Source organism: Capra hircus, unplaced genomic scaffold (genome assembly GCF_001704415.2).
Source record: "Capra hircus breed San Clemente unplaced genomic scaffold, ASM170441v1, whole genome shotgun sequence".
NCBI lineage: Eukaryota > Metazoa > Chordata > Mammalia > Artiodactyla > Bovidae > Capra > Capra hircus.
The window spans coordinates 1-14,904 of NW_017214213.1; the positions used below are offsets into that span (position 1 = coordinate 1).

Genomic DNA, 14,904 nt, shown 5'->3' on the forward strand with positions numbered 1-14,904 from the left:
AAAACAAAAAACAAGCTAAACTCATGTCATCAGTGTGCAGACAAAAAATAAAAAGACAGCAGTATTAAGTGTGGGCAAATATATAACACAATTTTCTAATTTAGAATCTATTTAAAGACATGGTCTCTTCAGTATAAAGGGCTCTTCTTGATTTGATGTTGACATTATGGGAAAAAAGACAACTCCTTACACTGATTCAGTCTGAGGGTCAATATTTCAACAAGGCAAAAATCTCCTCCTGTCTCAAGAAATCACTGGTTCAAGATGAAGACTTGGTTACTTATTTCAGTGCTCTGATTGATGTTCATAGGTGATGAACAATGAATTTTTAGGAAGCTATATACATTTTTTCAGCATAACTTCTTTCTATGGCCACAAAGGGGCAATGCTGCTTTGGAGATTACTGTAATGCTTGTCCCATAAACACATATTCTTCAAGTAGCCATAAAGGATCCCCTAAAAATCTACTAACTTATTATCTCCTATTATGGTTCTGTTTACATCTATCATCATGTATGAATGTATGTAAGTTTCTATCTATTCATCCATCTATCTAGGTAGTATCTATGTATACTGTAGTCTAATACTTTGAAAATACGGCTTTGAAAATCAACACTTCTCTTAATGATGCATGTTGTCCTCAAGGATATGGCCACATGTAGCTTCTCTAATATAAATGTATACTCCACTTAGTTAATCTGTGCCTAGAGTTCATGTCCTCCACCTTTATGGGAAATGTAGTAGTGGTGTAAGTTCCAGTTCAAGTATCGCCTCCATTAAAACTGTTACCTGGCTGAGTTGAGAAGCAGAGTTTATTACGTTTTTCTTTGTCATATCTTAGAGATACGCATTTCTCCTTAGTAGTTTTTTCTGATTGTACTTGAGTATTGGGCCTCAGTTAACTGAAGATGGGCACTGTCTCTTTCCTTCTTGAGATCCAAGTATTGAATATTAAGTAGTCACTTAGCAGCACTCATTAAATATATATTGAGATGCATTCATGAATGAATAAATGAAAAAGAAAGCATATCAGAAGTCTAACAAACAATAAAATTTCCCCTTAGAATGTTGGGGTAGATGGGATTAGCCTGAGGAATGAGAACTTTTATTATTTCTCCTGTTGGACTGTCATGATGTTTTCTTTGATCGAATTTGAGATGACATCAAATACAGAGAGAAAATTCTGGGCTTCTAAAACATGTGTTCCTTATTTATTTAACTTTACAAATAGACGGGCAAAGAGTGGGAACAGCAGCAGACTTTATTTTGGGGGGGTCCCAAATCACTGCAGATGGTGACTGCAGCCATGAAATTAAAAGATGCTTGTTCCTTGGAAGAAAAGTTATGACCAATCTAGACAGCATTTTAAAAGGCAGAGACATTACTTTGCTGACTAAGGTCCATCTAGTCCAAGGCTATGGTTTTTCCAGTAGTCATGTATGGATGTGAGAGTTGGACTGTGAAGAAGGCTGAGCACCAAAGAATTGATGCTTTTGAACTGTAGAGTTGGAGAAGACTCTTGAGAGTCCCTCGGACTGCAAGGAGATCCAACCACTCCATCCTAAAGGAAATCAGTCCTGAATATTCATTGGAAGGACTGATGTTGAAGCTGAAACTCCAATACTTTGGCCACCTGATGAGAAGAACTGACTCAATGGAAAAGACTCATGCCAGGAAAGATTGAAGGCAGGAGGAGAAGGGGACAACAGATAATGAGATGGTTGGATGGCATCACTGGCTTAATGGACATGAGTTTGAGTGAACTCTGAAAGTTGGTAATGGACAGTGAGGCCTGGTGTGCTGCAGTCCATGGGGTCGCAAAGAGTAGTACATGACTGAGTGACTAAACTGAACTCTCTTCTCCCTTGTAAAATAATGTAATCCCTGTTTAAGATATCAAGTTGTCCTGATACATGATTTTTAACCTTCTTGGAAATGTGAAGAAAGGGGAGAGAACTTCTAAACTAAGCATATTCCATGTGTAAGGAGGGGATTTCTGCTTTTCGATGAAAGTAATTTTGAGCAAGTCTAAGATAGAGAAAATCGGAAAGTGCTTGTTTTGAAAAAAATAGCTTTAGTTGAAAGTACTTGTGAGAAGGTGGGGCCTCTTGAAAGAATTAAAGCCGATGCGAACCTTAAGTCAGAGTTCTAGCTGGCTAAGGAGACCAGAAGAAGAGCCTGAGCTGTGATTGAACTTTGGTGCCAGGAATAATGGACAAGATGCTGGGAGCATCATTCTTAATTCTGTGTCTTCAAGTAGACGGTGAGTTATGATGGAGAAACCCTAGGATATCTCACTAATTTGGGGGAGTGAGAAAATTGGAGTATGGACAAATTCATGCAGATAGAAACTTAAGGAAATATCAGTTTGTGGGCCTAATGACTTTTTATCTCTGTAAACAGGGGTGAGCAGACAACAGAAGGAAAAAAGCAGCCAAGAGCAGGGTGAAACAGAGCCCTCAATCTTTGACAGTCAAGGAAGGAGAGTTCCATTCTGAACTGTAGTTATGAGAACAGTTTGTTTGACTACTTCCCATGGTACCAGCAATATCCTGGTAAAGGCCCTGCACTCTTGATAGCCATACGTTCGGTTATGAATGAAATGGAAGATGGAAGACTCACAGTTTTGCTCAATAAGAGTGCCAAACAGCTCTCATTGCACATTGCAACTTCCCAGCCTGGAGACTCAGCCACCTACTTCTGTGCAGCAAGTGCACAGTGCTCCCCAGACACCTGCAGGCTGTACCCAGATCTGCAGCCCAGGCTCCAGACACACCCTGCTGTGCAGATGAAATATACACATATACATGTTTGTGCATAAAAGTCCTAATATAAGGAAACGGAAATTATACGGAATTTATTCTTTCACCAAATTGGAATTGATAGAGAAAATCAATTGTGAAAAAATGTCTCTAAAAACTCCCAAACACTTGGAATTTAGGCACTAAATTTAAAACAACTCATACATATGTTTAAGAAGCAGTTACAATGACTGTTAAAAAGTATTTGAAAGAAAATATAGAGAGAACACAAACATATACATATGTATGCTGCTGCTGCTGCTGCTGCTGCTGCTGCCGCTGCTGCGTCGCTTCAGTCACGTCCGACTCTGTGCGACCCCATAGATGGCCGCCCACCAGGTTCCCCCGTCCCTGGGATTCTCCAGGCAAGAAGACTGGAGTGGGGTGCCATTACCTTCTCTGACATATGCATGAGGCACAGCTAAAATAATACATAGAAGGAAATTTATCTCTTTTAAGTACTTTTATTACCAAAGAAAAAAGGTTGAAAAAAATTATCTAACCTTTCAACAAAAGAAGATAGAAAAAGAAACGTAAAACCCAATATAATCTAAAAGAAAGGTAAAATTAAAAATTCAGATTGGTGAACTCTAAAGCAAACAATAGAAATAATCATTAAATATGGTTACTTTTCTTAAAATGATTAATATTATTGATCTATTCCTAGCTAGAATTATCAAGGGAGTTATCAATATAATAAAAGAAAATATGAATTATACACATGAGAAAATCATATGCAGTGTGAAAATGGTAATAAAGCAATATTATTAATAAATTTTTTGCCACTGGGTAATACTATAGTAATAGACTCACACAAGGAGAAAGCTGATTAATAAAACTGATCTGTTTCTAGGTAGAAGTATCAAGGGAAAAAGAGAAAAAGCATAAATTATGAATATAAAGAATGAAAAAGTAAACCATACTACAGATGCTAAAAGGATAATTAAAAAATCATTGGTAAGTTCATGTCACTGAGTAAGAGTATAGAAGTCAACCCATACAAGTGGGGAAAATTGATTTTTTTGACAAAGGTGCAAAGACAATTCAACAGAGGACAGTTTTATCAGCAAATGATACTGGGACAAGTGGATATTAATATGCAAATGGTTGGAACTTGGCCTAAATCTCACACCTTATACAAAATATTGAATTCAGTCTCAAAATGGATCATACATTCAAATGTAAAACTATAAATATTCTAGAAGAAACCATAAGAGAAAATCTTTATAATGTACAGTTAGGCAAAAAGATTTTTGACATGACACCAAAAGCACAATCCATAAAAAAAAACTTAGATTTCATTAAAATGAAAAATGATTTGCTTGCTCTGTGAAAGTTATTAAGAGGATGAAAAAGACAAACCACTGAATGGCAGGAAATGTTTGCAGACTATATTTCCATCAAAAGAGTGGTATTCAGAATACAATGGACTCCTAAACTCAGCAGGAAGAAAACAAACAATCCAGTTGAAAAATGAACTAAAGACTAACACAGGCACTTTACCAAAGAGGATATGTAGTAGGGATAAAAGCATATAAATAAGTATATGAGCAAATGTTCAACATCAATAGCCGTTAGGGAATGTAAATTAGAGACACAATGAGAGAGCACGCCACGACTGTCATAAAGGCTAAAACTAAAAGTACTGACAATACCAAGTTCTGGCAACGGTGCAGAGAAAACTGGATCACTCATGCATTGCTGGTGGGTGAATGGTACAGTCATTCTGGAATACGGTACATCAGTTTCACAGAAACTTAAATATCCACTTTCCTTACAACTCAGCAATCACACTTGTGGTATTGATGCTTGAGAAATAAAAAAAAACTTATGTTCATACAAAAATCTGTAGATGAATATTCATGATAGCTCTATTTGTGATGGCCCCAAACTGGAAACATCTTCAATGGGTAAACTGATGGATAAATAGACATATTATTTATAGATCTTCCTCAACTTATGATGGAGTTATGTTCTAATAAACCATTGTAAGTTGAAAATATTGTGTTAAGGAGAAAAAAGCATTTACTACATCTAACCCTCCGAACATCTTATTTTAGCTTTATTATGCTCATTACATTAACTTACAGTAGGAAAAATCATCTAACACAAAGTTTATTTTACAGTATAGAAAAATCTCATGTAATTTATTGACTGCTGAGCTGAGAGTGAAAAACAGAAAGGTTGTGTGGGTGCAGAAAGGTTATTTATGCTCGTGATTCTGGGCTGACTAGAAGCTCAGCTCACTCCTAGCATCACCTGAGAATATCAGGCTGCATGGTGCTAGCCCAGCAAAAGATCAGAATTCAAAGTGTGCTCTCAACTGAATGGCTTTCTCACCACCATAAAGTCAATAAGCATAAGTAAAACCATCCTTAGTTGGGGAAAGTCTGTAGTGATTAAAAGGAACAGACAGACTACTGAGACATGCAATCAGCTAGACTGATCTCAAGAGTATTATGCTGAGTGGAAAAAAGTCTATCTCAGAAGGCTACTTGATGTATAACACATTGGATAGTATGGTTATGATCCATAATGATTCCATACATAAGGTATGATTCTACTTACATGACATTCTTAAAAGGAAAAATATAGAAATGAAAAGGAGAGCAGTAGTTGCCAGGGGTGATCAGGGATTGCAGGGATAAGAACGTGTGCAAAGGGACAGTTTTTAGAGTGATGGGACAGTTCTGTATTGTGATTTCTGTGACAGTTACAAGAACCTACACATGTGATAAAGGCTCATAGACTTATGCATCAAAAAAGTGCCTGTAAAAACTGGTGAATCAGAGTAAGTTCTGAGTTTTGATAAAAATTTATCAGTATCAATTTCCTTATATTTATATCTGTAATTATTCTGTTAATATATATATTTCATTTTATCATGCTACTGCCTAGGCTGCTGTGGGCATCCATGGTCTCTTCTACTTAGTTATAAATAATTGCAAACCAGGGCATCGGCTGCCTGTCTGCACTCCAAGGCGAAATGAGACAGAGGAGTAGACATCTCAACTAAATACACACTTTTATTCCTGCATCACTAGTTATTTTGTCCTAAAATTAAAGGACTGGCACCATTTCAGAGAACTTGTCTGTACTTTCCTTTCTACTTGTCTATTTACCTTTGACTATTTTATGTTAATTCTTCCATTAAAACAATGAAACCAGGTGGAAAATTGACAGTTACATTCTACATGGTCTGGTGACAGTGTACAGAGCTTCAGTCACCAGCTTCTGTGGTATTGACAGGTACCAAGTGTCTGCAGCCTGTAGGTACCAAGTTTGGCAGGAGTGCATTATAGCATTGTGTCACAGAAAGATCTGGCATGCTTCTATTGACTTTATTTTACAAAGAGAAAAATAATGAGCCACTAACAAGTGAGACTGAACTCTTTGGGCCAATGACATAGAAAACGTGACATGAGGACAACTCTAGGACACATGGTCTAAGAAGCATGATTCTACTTTGGGAGGCAGCAGGTCTGAATATCCTGATCCTTCTCAAAGTCTAATAAGTAAGACTCAATGTCAGCCTTACAGCTGGAAGACTCCACAAACTACTCTTGTGCAGTCTGGGAACTCACAGTGCTTGAAGTAATGGGAAAAGCTGTACAAAAAATGTTTTATTCCTGTTATAATTTCATAACACATAGATAATGGAATAGATTCCGAAAGTCAGAAGGACTGATTTGTTATTGTTTGATCTTGAAGTAACTTATTTACAGGAAAACTTAACTAGAGCCCTAGAACCAAGTAAATAAGAGATATATTAACTATTTGGATAAGACTGCCTTTCATTTAAAAAGATGAAGTTCTATGAGCTTCTTAAAAGAGTCGTTAGACACTGGATGGAGGAAAGTTGGCATAGGTTAAATGATGACCAGTAAATAGATTATAAGAAGGGTTCATGGCATATACTAAATTATGTTTTAAATGGGCTGGTAAAGTTATTCTGCTGATTAATTACCAATGTATGTCAACTTGTTTATTCTTCAGGTCTGCTCAACTCAAACCTTTCATGAGAATTGCTTTTTTCAGGTCCCTTTCAGATACTGCATAGGTCATTAGTGATCAGGTAATTCATGACCCGAGAAAGACAAGTAGACAAAATAAAGGTCTGTGGTGAGTCAGTTTCTCATCTGTGCACAGACCACGTGGTCTACAAGCATGACAACTCCCACTTCCTGTTGGGGGAGTCACACAGGTATTGGGTACTATGTATTTGGGCTGCCAGGCACTCAAAGACACTGAACTCTCAGCTTGAGGCAGAACTGACACATTCGTGCAGGGGATTCCATGCCTCATGCCGCTCTCCAGTCTGCTCTGGGTGCTCCTGGCCTTCCCCTTCTCTGGTAGGGAGGCTTGCAAACATGGGTGCGAGTGTTCAGGGTGAAAGGCCTGCACACAGGCACGCGGAGCTTCACAGGGACGTGGGGAGGAAAGGAGGATCGGAGGAAAGCGTATCTATTATGATTTCAGTTTGGATTTTCTCTGGGTCCCAAATTAGCCTAATTCCTACATTATTTTGTTTACTACTTCAGCTTAGTTTTCTGATTTTTTCCACAGGATCTGGTGTAGCCCAGAAAGTTACTCAAGACCAGCCATACGTAACCAGTCAAACAGGGCAATCTGTCATTCTGAACTGTCGGTATGAAGTAAGGTGGAGTGGGTACACGCACTACCTTTTTTGGTATAAGCAGCTTCCCAGTGGAGAGATGACTTTGCGTATTCGTCAGGAATCTTCTGGCCCGAATGCAAGGAATGGCCGCTACTCTGTAAACTTTCAGAGAGCACAGAACTCCATCAGCCTCACCATTTCAGCCTTATAGCTGGAAGACTCCGCAAAGTACTTTTGTGCAGTCTGGGAACTCACAGTGCTTGAAGTAATGAGAAAAGCTGTACAAAACCCCCCGAGCTTAATAAGAGAGAGCCCCCCTGCTGCAGGACCCCAGGTGAAATGCATACCTGCAGACCTCAGACAAGAAGTGGTAGTCCTACGGTTGCTTCATCTGTGGTCTGGATCAGAGGATTTAATTTTAAACAAAGACTCCTTCCATGTCATTTGGAAACAGGTGTCCAGAGTAACTTTCTACTAATACATTCTCGGTCTTGAATTTTTGACTTTATGTTTTTAATTTAAATGTATTTATTTTAATTGGAGGCTAGTTACTTTACAACATTGTATTGGTTCTGCCACACATCAACATGAATCCACCACCGGCGTACACGTGTTCCCCATCCTGAACCCCCCTCCCATCTTCCTCCCTGTACCATGAAACAATCATATGGAACATACGTTGTCTAAAGTTGAATTCTTGCCCCATAATACGTCAAAGTGGCAGCTTCACCTAAAGACCCTCACATGGCAAACACAGGTCTAGTTATAGTTATCTGGAATCATGAAAATCATTCCCTTAGTCCTTTCCTCTCAGACTTTGTGTCACTGAAGTTACAGTCAGAAAAGCGGAACCACTAGTGGTGTCGAATAGGATATCAGTTATTGAGATTAGAACTCAGGCAATTGCTAGAGCTGGAGGAGTCTGTACAAAGCTGTTATCTTTGAATCTGGTGTTGAGACTGAATTCACTGCTAGCCAGCAAGAGTAACATTTGAGGGAAAGATGGGTGTAGACAAAAGCATGGATGAACTGTGACTCATAAGGACATACTAGAACCATGAGGATAATGGAACCCGCATAACACACTAAAGCTTGTCTCTGAGCTCCTTTAGTGTCTCACAAGAACAAGCGACCTTGAGGAGAAGAGTGTCACCTGCTGTTATGCTGCATGCATACTTGGCCCAAGACGACAGAAGATTTGGAGATCTGGTGGGAGGCGGAAGAGCTGTGTGTCACCAGTAAGATGACGTAGTGGATCAGCAGCAACATGTGTGAGTTGCCACAGTCCCTGGAGCCCGGCACCAGCCAGCAGAATATAAAAATATGGCTACCTCCTGACAAGTGCCTTCCAAATCGATTTCTAGATAGTTAGGCTGGGGCAGTACAAAGTTACTGCAATAGCTTAACTATTTAATTGATTTGTTAACTAGGCATCCATCAGTACCTCTTTTAACAACACAACTTTGTCATAAAGTCAACAGGAAAACTATTCTTCCTGCTGATATGATGCAATAATTCCTCATTCAACCAATATAAGTTAACTCCCTTCTGCAAAATTATACCAAGTTCATTTATCCATTTTTTGGGTGATGTTCTTTCCTCTTCTAGCTGAATCACACTCTTGCATTGAAACCTGTATCTTAATAACTGAGATACAATGAGATATAAGATTAACTTATATTAGCACATTGTATGTTACTACAGGCAAGAATATGAGACAAGGGATTTAAAAATAATTAATGTATGTGTAAATATATTCACATCAAAATGAAAAACATTAATAACTTTTTACTTTTTTGTTACTGATTGTAACAAAATTGTCGCTGGTATTTATAACTACTTCCGTTACCCATTCCATAACCTATTTGCTTATAGGAAGCACCTCCACTCACTGCTGTATTGGCTTCCTCCGCAACAAGGTCCTCATTCAGGAGCAATGTTACGTGAAATGCCATAAAGATGAATAAGGAATTCTGCAAGTGGGCCATCGTGGTTTTGGCAGAAGTTTGCAAGGCATTGAAGAAGAATCCCAGGGTCTGTTTAAGTGGAAATAATCTTGCCAGTACCCACAGAAGAGTGATATATTGTATTCTGGGAAACATCATTTGAATGATACCTGTTTTCTTATCAGAAGCAATAGCAGTCACCAAAAGAAAGCAGTTCTACAGTTCTTAAAGAAAACAAACAAAACTTTCAAGCTAGCTTCTTATGAACGTGAAAATGTATTTTTATGGGGATGACCCAGAGGGATGTTGTGGGGAGGGAGGTGGGAGGGGGGTTCATGTTTGGGATCGCATGTACACCTGTGGTTGATTCATGTCAATGTATGGCAAAACCAATACAGTATTGTAAAGTAAAATAAAGTAAAAATAAAAATTTAAATTTTGAAAAAAAGAGTCTTTATTTAAAAAAAAAAAACAAAACTGCCAAGAGGATAGAAAGTCAATTGCAGACTGGTAGACCATATTTGCAATGCATATTTCTAAAAAAGAACTCAAGTGCAGGATATATGAAAAGCTCATAAATCAAAAAGAAAAGAAGATAGTTAAACAGAATGGAGAAATCTTGGAGACTAATTTAGAAATATCATATCCAATAGCCAGTAAACATACAAAAATGACCTTGATTTTATTATTCATTAGGGAAAGCAAAATAATACCTACCTCCTCTGGGTGTTCCTTTCATGTCTTTTCTGCACCCTGAGAGTATCAGTGCATCAGTGTAGCTAGTAGATATAACCCTAAAAGTATAGAGAAGAGTAATGAGTCTCAAGGAGAATAAGTGATTAAATATCTTTCTAGAAACTCCCATCGCTGACCTGATATGGAGGGGGAAAAAGGGAGTAGAAGGTTACAGACCTGGACATTGAAGGAAAGGTAGGTTTTACTAGAAAAAAGAAAGTTGATATTTATTGTGCTTACTACATTTCAGGCAATGTAGGATGCATTTCAGATTCATTATCTAATTTAAATATCAAAACTGTGATTTTATTGTTCCCAAGTTTTTAATCTGTGAGAAATGAGACATAACTTTTCTAACTGTGATGCTGCTAAGTCACTTCAGTCGTGTCCAACTCTGTGCGACCCCATAGACGGCAGCCCACCAGGCTCCCCCGTCCCTGGGATTCTCCAGACAAGAACACTGGAGTGGGTTGCCATTTCCTTCCCCAATGCATGAAAGTGAAAAGTGAAAGGAAAGTCGCTCAGCTGTGTCTGACTCTTTACGACCCCATGGACTGCAGCCTACCAGGCTCCTCGGTCCATGGGATTTTCCAGGTAAGAGTACTAGAGTGGGGTACCATCACCTTCTCCGATATTTAAAGTCTAAACCACCCTAAAAACTACCCCTAAAATCATGCTTATGTAAAACCTGCCTGGAATAGATTAGATACAATGCATATAAACACATACATACCACTCTCTAGTATAAAATTTTTCAAAAAACATATGGACAATACAATAATTTATAAAGAACAGTTGTTTATATTAACACTGTAATAAAGCACAAACTCAGAAAAAAAGTGATCAAGGGTATTACATCTCATGGATAAGGCAACTAATGTTGCCAACTATAGTATTTCAAAATCCTTTACAAAAGGAGATAGCCTAATAAATTTTAGTTCAGAGTTTGTGTTACTTTTTCTTCTTTTTCTTTTCATCTGCTTCCATTTTAAGCTTAACTTCTTCAGCTGTAATAAGCATCTCTAATTTTTATTGCCAGGCAGTGTGTAACATCTTAGAGGGCTCCTAAAGAGAAAGGCTTACTATGGAGAAGCATTTGACCCCAGCGGGGTGGATGTCTTAATGGTGGTGACATTATCGGTTAAAATGGGAAGTTAAAGGGAATCAGGAAAGAAGATGCCAAACCATAGATACAGTTGCCCCAGGATCAGTATATGAGGACATCATCCGCTAACCAGTTAACAGTGCTGAATGCTTTGTTGTTCAGTCGCTCAGTCGTGCCCGACTCTGCGACCCCATGGACTGCAGAATGCCAGGCTTCACTGTCTTGCACTGTTTCCTGGAGTTTGCTCAGACTCATGTCCACTGAGTCGGTGATGCCATCCAACCATCTCATCCTCTGTTGTCCCCTTCTCCTCCTGTCTTCAATCTTTCCCAGCATCAGAGTCTTTTTCAATGAGTTGGCTCTTTGCGTCAGGTGGCCAAAGTACTGGAGCTTCAGCTTCATAATCAGTCTTTCCAATGAATATTCAGCTGAATGCTTTAGCAAGTTTCTTATGCAATAGTGTCCTAGGAAGAATAAGTGGCTACAGAGAAAGAAGAGATATTATAACTTAAACACTCTAAACATGTTTCTATATCAAGACCTGTGTCCCTTGCCTTTGCCCTCCCTACTGTGGCGCTATTACCCAGAACACCTACACGGTGTATCTCTGAACGTCCCTTACATCTTTACCCGAATGTTACCCCTTGGTGAATGCTTTATCTAAATGTTTCTATTTTCGCTCCTAGAGAATCAGGTTCCAGCACAGCCGATGCAGCAAGAATGAAAGCTGGGGCACTGCCACCTGGTGTCCCTCTCAAACACTTTGTGGGGGCTACACTAGCCTCCTTGCTCCCCTCAGTGATCCTGGGTCAAATTGTGCAGAAGCCCAGGCACCAATTTTAGATCCAGCCACACGGGGGCAGCATCCGCAAACCCGCCCTGCTTTTTAAGATGTGTGAGTAAAATAGGGGTAAGTCTGATTGGCTGTCTCAAAGGGCAGTCACTCCTTTCTGTTTTCTTTGCAAAAGGCAGTGTAGACCACAGAAACGTGTGTGGGGCTGCAAAAGCTTGTACAAGGGAAACCCTTTAGGAGCAGGCAGATTCAGCAACTCTTCCTGACGAGGGAGAAGAGGGAAATGCTGCTCATAGCACCAGTGCTGATCTTATGGATGCAAATACCACGTGAGTTTGGGGTTTCCCTGATTGCTTCCAGAGAATCCTGCACAGTGGACTATGATCTGCAGGAAGCTGTAGGAATGAGATTTTCTGTTAGAGAGGAGGATGTTGAGACAAACTCAGAAACTAAAAAGTGGAAAGACGGAGGGAATTGGGCAGGGAGACATGGAAAGGAGAAAAATACACAAGAAGAATGAGAGAAACCTTTGGGGCTGAGAGAATAGACATGTGATTAGACCTTCTCTGATACTTCTCACCGTTTTCTCAACAGAAGTGAACGCACAACAGATAAGTCAAATTCCTCAATTCTTGTTTCTACAAGAAGGAGAGAACTTCACCACGTACTGCAATTCCTCAAGCACTTTAACCAACTTACAGTGGTATAAGCAGAGTCCTGGGGGAAGTCCTGTCCTCTTGATGATACTAGCGAAGGCTGGAGAAGTGAAGACGGAGCAGAGACTGACAGGTCGGCTTGGAGAGACCAGAAAGCACGGCTCCCTGCACCTCGCGGCTGCCCAGCTCTCAGACGCAGGAACCTACTTCTGTGCAGGGCACAGTGCTCTGGAAGCACCTGCTGTCTGTCCCCAAACTTCACTGTGGGCTCTAGGGGTCGCTCCTCTTCATCTCTCCTCAGGGCAGGGGCCAGAGAAAGCTGAAGTCACGATATCTATGAAGAAATTGAATTTTTAATTTAAAAAAATCACTGGACTCAGACAGTGTTACTAGATAATTCTACCAATCTGTTGAAGTGTTAGCATGAATTATGCACTATTTCTTCCAGGAAAAAAAAAAGAAGAAAAGAATCCCTCACTCATTTTATGAAGCTAGTGTTACCCTGAAATTAAAATCAGACAAAGATTATAACAGAAAACTGCAAAGAAACATATTTCATGAATATAGACATGAAGTTTCCTAAAAATATTAGCAAGTAAAATTCATCTATAGAAAAAGAGTAATATACCAAGCACAAATGGATTTTTTCAAGGATGCAAATGACTTCAAATTGAAAATCAGTTGATGAAATTCATCATATTAACAGGATAAAAAAGAAAAATTACATCATATTAATCTATGTAGAATAAACTTTTGCCAAAATTCAACAGTCAACTATGGTGAAGACTTTGAGAAAACATGGGCATAGTGGGGAAGTTCCTCCGTAGCTAACAGTATGCTTACTAAGAAAGGACTGTATATGTTTCCCTAAGACTGGGAACAAGGCACGCACATCCACTCTCATCTCTCTCCTTCAGCACAGAGCTAGATGTCAGAGCCAGTGCAATACAGAAAGCAGATGTAAAGACAGTCTTGGACCAGAAAAGAAGTGAAACTGCCAGGCAATATGATTATCTATATAGAAAATCTCAAAGAACATATCCCCCAAAACTCTCAGACCTATTGAGTTCAGCAACACCATAGGAAATAAGATAAATGTATGTAATCAACTATATTTCTATATATTAGCCGATGGATATGTGGACCTTGAAATTAAAAGTATAATACCATTTACAATGACTCGAAAAAAGACCCTGAGTGGTCTTTTTTGTACAGAAAACATGTACAGAAATTTTAAGCTGAAAACTACAAAACACTGAAGAAAGAAATTAAAGAAGACAGATGACGAGACACCATGAGTTTTGCCAAACTGGAAATTTCAAAGCAGTAAAACATGACACGTCTATCCAGATTTATATACACATGTTATAAAACTCCTGTTAAAATCCATCAGGATTTTTAAAAAACAAATACAGGCAAGATTATTCTAAAATTTACATGAACAGGGAGAGACTCTGGAATACTTTTTAAAATCTTGAAGAAATAAGTCAGAACAATCGGTCAATCTGATTTCAGGCTAGAGTCATCGGGTTGTTTGGTACTGGTGCAGGGATAAACACACAGTTCAGTGGAAATGAACAGAGAACCCATAAATAGATCCGCACAAATATACCCAACTGACCTTTCCTGGCAAAGTGCCAAATAAATTCGGTAGAAGAAGGATAACCCTTTCAACAGATAGTGTTGGAGAACGTTGAAATCCATTGCAGGAAAAATTAACCTTGATTCAGATCTCATACTTCATACATAGATTCTTTAAAATGGATCACAGACTTAAACGTAAAATGTTAAATTATAAAAATTTTAGGAAAAAATACAGGACAAAAGTTTGATGTGTGTATGGGCCAAGAGCCTTTGTACTTGACAATGAAACAACAGTCTATAAAATTTTTTTTTAATGACAAACTAGACTTCAAAATTAAGATCTTTTGCCCTGCAAAGCAACTGTAAAAGCATGAAAAAGATAAGCTCCCAACTGTGAAAAACTATTATTTGGAAACCGTATATTCCACAAGGAAGTAGTATCTAGAATATATAAATAACTCTGAAAGCTAAACAGTATTTAATAAGGCAAACATTTCACTTAGACCATGGTAAAAGAGCTATTTCACGAAAGAAGTATACAGATAGCAAATAAGCATATAAAAATATTTCAACATCATAAATCACTGGAGAAATACAATTAAAACCACAATAAGATATCACTGAGAGCACAGTCTAGAGTTTGTGTGGTAGCAGCACAAGGTGGGG

General features: G+C 38.7%; 1 pseudogene and 2 gene segments (V, D, J or C); all 3 read left to right on the top strand.

Annotated features, from left to right (window-relative positions):
• Positions 1-2,211: 2,211 nt before the first annotated feature.
• On the top strand, positions 2,212-2,821 carry LOC108635352 (annotated as a pseudogene).
• Positions 2,822-7,104: 4,283 nt separating this feature from the next.
• On the top strand, positions 7,105-7,630 carry LOC108635354. The segment is given in 2 exon segments: positions 7,105-7,153; positions 7,368-7,630. Coding segments are annotated over 2 exon segments (312 nt in total).
• A 4,598-nt stretch (positions 7,631-12,228) lies between these two features.
• Positions 12,229-12,897, top strand: LOC108635353 (the record flags this gene model as incomplete). The annotated part of the segment is given in 2 exon segments: positions 12,229-12,327; positions 12,593-12,897. Coding segments are annotated over 2 exon segments (351 nt in total), but the record flags the coding sequence as incomplete, so codon positions are not given.
• Between the last annotated feature and the right edge of the window lie 2,007 nt (positions 12,898-14,904).